Source organism: Larimichthys crocea, chromosome VIII, assembly GCF_000972845.2.
Source record: "Larimichthys crocea isolate SSNF chromosome VIII, L_crocea_2.0, whole genome shotgun sequence".
Lineage (NCBI taxonomy): Eukaryota > Metazoa > Chordata > Actinopteri > Sciaenidae > Larimichthys > Larimichthys crocea.
This window is the reverse complement of record NC_040018.1, coordinates 2,176,286-2,184,741: the sequence shown is the minus strand read 5'-3', so window position 1 is coordinate 2,184,741 and position 8,456 is coordinate 2,176,286. Positions and strand designations below refer to the sequence as shown.

Here is an 8,456-nt window from a genome sequence, read left to right as displayed (position 1 = left end):
AAGTGCTCTGAAGGGGCGTGGCCAAGGCTAAACCCACGTGACACGTTTTCTTAACCATTTCTGATACTACAGCTGCTGCTAGTACTATTACTACTACTACTACTACTACTACTACTACTACTAAAGACGGTTAATGAAAGGGACGTGTCACTAAAGAGGATTAGAAAAGGATCACAAGCCACATATCTTCCCAGCATTAAACGTGTTATGTTTTTCAGATGATACTGATACTACAACTGTTACTATTACTACTGCCTACTACTATTACTACTACTATTACAACTGATACTGCTGCGACTAGACAGACAGACAGACTAAATCTAGTCTTTAAATCTAAATTTAAATATGTACAGAGAAGTTAAACATTTGCATAGGATTTAAATATATACAGAGGAATTAAAAATGTGCAGAGAACTACTGCTACTACTACTATTACTACTGCTACTGCTACGACTACTCCGAATACTGCTTCTACCACTACTATTATTGCTACCGCTGGCTACTGCCTAATGAAGTAAAATAAGATGATGAAGACAAGAAGCATTATCGTTACACAAAGCATTACCACTGAACACTTGAAATCTACAATAAATTAAAGATTTCCAACACAGTATCTCTTTATCATTATTCCTACTAGAAATAGAGATACTGTAATAGAGAACTGTATACTTATATCTTCTGTATAATGAAGTAAAATAAGATGTAGCTGCATTTGATGAGTCATATGTCAATGTTTCACTACTCTTTTTCCCTGATCTTCTCTAAATTATACCCTTGACAGTGGACTTCTAGCAATTTCTGCAGAGCTTGTTCAACTAGTCTATCCAGCTCCGCGTCAGAGCTTCGTACATAAACAGGAACCCACATCAACAAAATAGACAAGGATGGGGATGAGTGAGTGAGGGAGAGTCACAAGAGAAAAGCAGTTACACTTGCACATATGACGTACTTTCAAAATGTCTTCTTTATGCATTGTTCTTTCTTTTTTTCCGTATATATATGTTTGTTGTTCAGAAAAACAAAGAGCATATTGTTGTCACATACATTGCTTCAATCACTTCCTGGGATGCTCACGTTGCAGCTGTTTCTTGGTACTTTCTTTCCTATCTTTTCATTCACATGCTGTCCTTTGTTAATGTGTGTGACAAAAGAAAATCTAATTGTTAATGCACCTCCTCTTAGTGGAGTGACTGCTCTTCTTCCTCTATGTCACTGTGAAAAATCATCTGCCTCATTCATATGTCATTACAGTTATACATAATGCATGAAATGTCTTGAAAAAGCAACTTCCGATTACAATATAAGTTTTCTTTATAGGTTTTGTTCCATTAAAGGGAAGGCTCAAGAAGTTATTGCCTTCACATCCTTTCATTCCTAGAAAGGTTATCCTGCTTTGCTGGAAGCATCAGTTCCCACCTAGCTTCACAAGATGGATAAGAGACGCTATGTATTTCCTAAAGTTTGAAAAAAATTAATACACACTCAGAGGGACCACACAATGATTCATGAAGATCTGGACCCCTTTTATACAATACTACAAGTATTTACACACGCCTCTTACTGAAGAAGACCAAGATGATAATGATGTTTGTGTTTTCCATGAGAGATATTAACCATTTATTATGACAAACTTGTAAATTATATCAGCCGTATTACATGAGTTGAGCACCCTGTTGAGACTTTGGAAGGATAGCCTCAAGCTAGAAGGTGGGTTTGTGGGAAGGAAAAGAAATAACATCTAGATAATAATGTCTAGATTGGACAGCGAACAGTAGTGTAGATGTATTTGCTATACTTTACTGGTGATGTTTTGTAATGTAATGTAATGGAAGTTTTATTTTAGATTTTGATGAGATTTAAATCTCAAGACAAAAAGAAGCTTTGTGCATTATGGTAACAAAATCTGTTGACCTTTAACTGTATTGGATTTTGTCCTTTGTGACTAAAGTTTGCAACTTTTCTGTCACACAGCTGTGACTTGTTTCAAGGTCCTGCTGAGAGTAGCAAACTATGTACTTGTGATAACTTTCAAGGCTAAAGATAAGGATCAGATTCCCGTTATGGGATGATTCACTTGTCAGGGTGAGAAACAACTGAATTTTAGTTAGTTGAATCAAGTTAAAGGTTTCTGATCACGTGATCACAGAAGCAGGGCAAGAACTGGATAAATGATACTTTTATTAGTCAGACTCTAAACTACACTGTTGCCCATAAAGTTGGAATTTTGTTTTTTAGACACATTCCTCTTTTTATTCCTATTTTTATACAGTATATCTTGTGTGTGTGTGAGGATCTCTCACTTTCAGCTGAAATACTTGCAACTTTGCATTCTTTGAGCGATATTCTTTGTGATGTTGTTCTTATATTAGAGTGGAATGCTCATATTGCCTTCTTAATCTGATTGATGAGACACTATTGTAGTAACTTTGCTTGTTCATATTTCCACAACATGCACGTTTGTCTGTCTTCTGGTCTCAATGGAGATCTGACAGAGTGAAAACTTCTCAAGTGGAGGTTTAATAACAGCCAGCAGATGGCAGTCAGATGTTTGGATGCTTTCAGTCAACAATATGTGCAGAACAAAATGTGCAGAAAGTATAAAACGGTATGTACCCTGTGTATTACAAATACAACATATATTTAGAACTGTTAGAGAATAAACCTTTGATTAAACATCATCCACAGACAGAAGGGATAGACTTCCTGAATTCACTGTGAACAAACAGCAGTCATGCAGAAAATCTGGCATCTATGAAAATACAATCAGAACAAACGTGAAGAAAAGAGGATGACACAAATGTGACTCCTGAAAATCGGAGGAGAAATGTGACAGCCAAACAGTGAGAGAGAGGGGAAAGAGAGCGAGGGAGAAAAAAAAATCAGAGGAGAACACAGTGTACAGTCTCTAAAGTATGTTCACAGACCCCGTGGTATCTCTCAAGTTTATGAGACATTCATATGTGGGACAGTGTAATATTTGCTGTGTGGCTGATTCAGCATCACAGGTCTTATTAGGTTCATGTCAGAAAACACTGCGACAAAATTTTCACTTACAAAACCAGTCAACGGCTGACAGTTCACTGAATTTCAGTACACAACACAACATTGAGTTGTTACGCAGATGTACAAAGGTGTCCAATTGAATCCAGAATAACTTGTTTAATTTTCTTGAAAGGAAGCAGATTTAAGCTTGACCTTAAAATGTATGACTGAGAGTGTGTGACACAATAGTTGCGTGGATGGAAACACTAATAAGGATGTTAATGCAGCTGTAGTTCATGGAAAAAGAAAAGAGCAGTCTGTATGCCTTTTATGTGTAATGGTGCGTTTTTACACTGTAATATTGGCACTTTTACCTAAGCAAAGGATCTGAATACTTCTTCTAGCACTACTTAGCCCATGTGAACAAAAATGACTATCTATCTATCTATCTATCTATCTATCTATCTATCTATCTATCTATCTATCTATCTATCTATCTATCTATCTGTATATCTGTCTGTCTGTCTGTCTGTCTGTCTATCTATTCTTCCTTAATTTCCACTTGCACAGTGGAAAATATATTGCTTTAATTTTAAACTGACACATCTAATCTGACTCATACTAGGTTTCCAAGTAACTCAGCTGCTGTGTTAAAATATGGGGTGTTAAAATGAAAATTGGCACTCCAAATCTCACTCAATCAGACAGTGTTATTTTCTCCGTGACTTCCTGTAGAGTTACATTCGTGACTTTGCGTCACAGGAGATCACGTCACAGGAGTGAACATAAAGGTCTACTTCATCAAATTGTTGTAATGGAGCAGAAAACGTGATCAGTTTTGCTTTCAATTCCAGGAATCCCATAATCATATTTTAAAGGTGAAAATACTGTCTTTATATCACATGGTAGTCAAATGAGAAGGCGACAGTTTGATGAAAAATATCCGTCTGAATATATATTATCACATTCTCACTAAGAAGTGAGAAGTTTATTCATGTCAGGTCAACCCTTGAAAACATCATACCAGATTCAGTTCATGAATATAAACACTCATGCAGTATGTCATTTTAGATTTCAAGAAATCTCTATCTCAGGCTCCAAACTGGCAGCGTGGAGCTGAGTCAAACTATGAATAGAAATCTTATAAGCTAGGCTGAATTCCACACTTGGCAACTTCCTCTTCATAGTTGAGGTTCTCGAGGGTGTAAACCCCAACTTAAGTAATATTTTGGTGTAACCTCAGGAAACTGTGTCATGGAGTTGGTTGGTTTGTTTCTAAACAAAACAGAAAGAGGTCAGCTGCAGGCTGGTGCAATAAACACCACAGCAATGTGAGTGTGTTAAGAGGTGTTCTGATTCACACACACTAATATGAACTGTTTTCTATGACAGCCTTATCTTATCTATTATGTGTAGACTGATAATCCTGCTGGATGCAGCTGTGACAGACAGGTTATCTGCACAATGTCAACAATGCAAAGCCCTATAGTTAACATGTGTCTGTTAATGTCCCAGCAGTAAAAGAGGCCCTGTCTTCATATAGATTAGATACCAACGCTACCAACAATGGACTGCAAATAAACTACTCCTTTCTTTGTTTTACTTTCATATGTGTATTATTTTTTTTATTTTTCACTGTGTTTTACCTCTTTAAATACAATATCTTGTTAGGATAAAGATCTAGTTATTTCTAATCTAGAATATAAAGGTAAAGATCTTTTTTAAGCAAGAAAACTAAGAGTACTTTGGCAGAGTGGCCCCGATGAGGACAGAGAAAATGGATGGATTGATGGATGGATTTTGTTATGTTTGTATTAAAAGTATAATGTGTATAATTTAGTGACACCTAGTGGTGAGGTTGCAGATTGCAACCAACTGAATACCACCATATAGCGTCTATATCTAGTCTGTTTGTCCGTTTCAGGTTTGTAGAAGTATAGTGGACTCCATGAAAGAGGATCCTCCCAACTCCTCTCTGTAGATATAAAAGGCTTATTCCAAACTAATAAAAACATAATGATTCTTATTTTTGGGTTAACATAGTGCCTGTAAATGTCACACACTGGAGCTTTATTATTAAAAATGTCAAAACACCAAAAGACATTGGTCATGAAGGAAGAAGTATTCAGATAACAGCAATGTCACAATGTAAGTGAATAATTTATTATAAAGCAAAGTATTGGCAAAGTAAATATTAGAAATGTTATTGTATAAATAAGTGTTATTTATTGTTAATACAGAGACATTAATGTGTAAAATAAAGAATTTACTGCTAAAACTATACTATAAAAGTACCCAAATCTGTCAGATAGATGTTAAGTACATACGAAAACTTGCCTCTGAAATAGTCACAGAGAAGTACAAAACAACATAAATTGAATTAAAGTAAATAAAGTCCTTTTTTAATGTTAATACAAAGACAATGTGTTAAAAAAATAATAATTACTGTTGTACTTAATAGAGTTAAAGCTAAAACTATACTATAAAAGTACCCAAATCTGTCAGATAAACATTAAGTACATACGAAAATCTGCCTCTGAAATAGTCACAGAGAAGTACAAAACACCATAAATTGAATTAAAGTAAATAAAGTCCTTTTTTAATGTTAATACAAAGACAATGTGTAAAAAAAAATTACTGTTGTACTTAATAGAGTTAAAGCTAAAACTATACTATAAAAATACCCAAATCTGTCAGATAAACGTTAAGTACATACGAAAATCTGCCTCTGAAATAGTCACAGAGAAGTACAAAACACCATAAATTGAATTAAAGTAAATAAAGTCCTTTTTTTTTTTTCATTAAAAACTCAATGACATCATGGGTTAAGTCCAGAAGGTGGAGTTATGTGAATGGAAGGAAAGTGGGATAGAGCTGCGGCGAGACTCGCTCCTGATTGGTCGTCGTGGCTTTCTCCGTGCGAGCTCGAGGTGTTTAAATAGCCAATCAGGTGGCCGTCTCCAGTATGTGTAGTAGCTGCAGAGCTGTGACGGCCCTCTCTCGGTGGAAGACCGCGTCCGAGTGTGACAGCTCCGTCTCTGCTCTCAAACCCACTCAACTCAAGTGCCATGGAGGACTCAAGTAGTTGACGGTTCCTGTTGCAACTTCTCTTTTTAAGCTTTCTTCCCGTCTGATCATCGTGATCCTGAACCGGTTTTATTGAACTACCAAGCGACTCTTTATAAAAGAATAATCCATCCGACAACATGAAGTACATCATCGGCATCGGCGGGTGAGTTCCGGCCAACGGATGAATGACTGCTAAGCTAAGCTAGGCTAGGCTAGGCTAGGCTAGCTGGTGGCTAACTATGCAAGGCCGTAAAAAAGCCCGGTACACGTGGGGGAGAGCGGTCATGACATCCGCTTCTTCTTTTTTTTTTTTGTTCCACTGCTTTTATAAAATTTTATTATTTTTAATTTTTTTTTATAAAATTCTGTAATTTATGTGAACACTGTATCTTCTTAGGTAGTCAATAACAAAGCTAAAGTTAACGTTTGTGAGCGTTTAATAGAGGAAAAAAAAAAAAAGCCGCCATATGCACAGGTGACCCACCCTTTTTTTTTCTCGACATAAATATAAATAAATAAATAAAAAAAATCAATTAAATTCGTGTATTTTGTGTTATTGTGTGTAAATAACAGACCGGACTGTGTTTGTTATTGTTTTTAAATGAGTCATTAACAATTAGAAAGCAACAAGAGACCTTGAAACAGCTGCTCTAAGCTCCAATATTTTTTTTTTTTATGTGCTGGTCTTTTTTAATCATTAATCAACCCACTCACATGTGTTGCATCAGCCTCCATTCATTCCCTTTTTATTGCTTTTGTTCCTTCGCAGCGTAACCAACGGAGGGAAAACCACCCTCACCAACCGACTGATCAAGAACCTGCCCAACTGTTGTGTGGTACATCAGGATGACTTCTTCAAGGTGAGACACAAACACACTCTCTATATTCATTTTAAAATGTGAATATAGTTATAGAAAAGGATTGCTCTGAGTATAACACGAGTAGTAGGGGTTGTTTTTTTAATGCCTGTGTTTTTAGAGTGTTAAAGGGTTGCTATCAGAGCCTTCCATATAGCAGAGTTTAGCACTCGTAGTATGTACCTGGGTACATCTTATCAATGTATGTTTCAGCCCCAAGATCAGATTGAAGTTGGTGAAGATGGCTTTAAGCAGTACGATGGTAAGCCTGGGTTTTTATGAAAGGGTTTGTGTGCGTGAATGTGTTTGTGCTGTGTGTTTGCTTCTGCTGTAATCTCTATGCAATATAAACCAGCTTTAACAGTGAACTCTTACTTACACTCCGCAATTTTCTATATGCTTCTCCCATTTTGTTTTTTTTTCCTTCCGCCCTCACTCTTTTGCTCTTCAGTCATTACTGCTCTGGACATGGACGCCATGATGAGTACGATCTATGCGTGGCTGGAGAACCCCGTGAAGTTTGAGAAGTCTCATGGCGTTAATAATACCCTGGACAGTGAGATCGTCCCAAAGTCTGAGCATGAGGAGGAGACTCACATCCTCATCGTGGAGGGCTTTCTGCTTTACACCTACAGGTAGGAGCACGTGCTTGTTTTATATATCTGTCCGAAACTTTAGGATCTGTATGTCTTGAGATTAATTTATCTATACCCCTTGCAGACCTTTGATCGACGTGCTGGACCAACTTTACTTTATTTCCATCCCATATGAAGAATGCAAAAAGAGGAGGTGGTAAGTGTTCAGCTTTTTTTTTTTTTTCCTCCCTAACTGCTGTTTGTTGTGTAGTCTGCTGCCTGATTACCGTACGTAATTGTTGTGTCTGTCTGCAGCTCGAGGAACTACACGGTGCCAGACCCCCCCGGCCTCTTTGACGGCCACGTCTGGCCCATGTACCTGAAACATAAGAACATCATGGAGGCATCAGACGTTGATGTCTGTAAGTCTGCGCACACATTTGTTACTGCTTCTTGTATTGACACTTAACTTTCTGTGTTTTTTAAAAGCTGCAGTTGATTTTTAAATATTTGTATGTGATTACAGTGCAGCTAGATGGAACCAAGTCAAAGGAACAGCTGTTCAACTTTGTCTACGGCGACATCCTGAACAACATCCAGAAGTCTCTTTAACAGACAAAGGTAAACAATCATCTGACTGTCCTGTTTACAAACTATTTCTGTTTAAATGTGCCAAGTCAATAATTTATTTTTATTCTCCTTTCAGGTCATACGATCAGCTAAAAAGAAGCATATACTCAGCCTGCAAGCAGAAGACCGCCTTGCCTTTATTATAAGTTTCTACCTGGCAGCTCATTTAGCTGACTGCTATGATTTTTATGAAAATCTAAAAAAAAAAAACACACGGCATCAAATGCTGGCATGATTTTTATATCAACCATATTTATTGCTTTGTTACAGCCTACACTCCAAGAGAGTTGATGGATATGTTCAGATGTAGTTGCATTTGTCAATAAATGACCTCCTACTAAAA

General features: G+C 36.8%; 1 protein-coding gene across 2 annotated transcripts; it reads left to right on the top strand.

Annotated features, from left to right (window-relative positions):
• Window positions 1-5,944: 5,944 nt before the first annotated feature.
• On the top strand, window positions 5,945-8,456 carry mibp2 (muscle-specific beta 1 integrin binding protein 2). 2 transcript variants are annotated; one of them, XM_010745341.3, is made up of 8 exons: window positions 5,945-6,214; window positions 6,821-6,911; window positions 7,122-7,170; window positions 7,360-7,543; window positions 7,629-7,700; window positions 7,799-7,905; window positions 8,010-8,104; window positions 8,190-8,456. In XM_010745341.3, exons 1-7 carry the CDS (start codon window positions 6,189-6,191, stop codon window positions 8,093-8,095), a joined length of 615 nt encoding a protein of 204 aa, XP_010743643.2. In that variant the 5' UTR covers window positions 5,945-6,188; the 3' UTR covers window positions 8,096-8,104; window positions 8,190-8,456. The 2 variants fall into 2 exon arrangements, with proteins under 2 accessions (XP_010743643.2, XP_019134023.1); XM_019278478.2 differs by lacking the exons at window positions 5,945-6,214; window positions 7,122-7,170.

Excerpts from the sequence above, each read along its gene's own strand:
- mibp2 (XM_010745341.3), top strand. The coding sequence starts at position 6,189 with ATGAAGTACATCATCGGCATCGGCGG. Across the intron at positions 7,171-7,359 it reads TGGCTTTAAGCAGTACGATG|TCATTACTGCTCTGGACATG; the intron begins GTAAGCCTGGGT and ends TTTGCTCTTCAG. Across the intron at positions 7,701-7,798 it reads GAATGCAAAAAGAGGAGGTG|CTCGAGGAACTACACGGTGC; the intron begins GTAAGTGTTCAG and ends GTCTGTCTGCAG.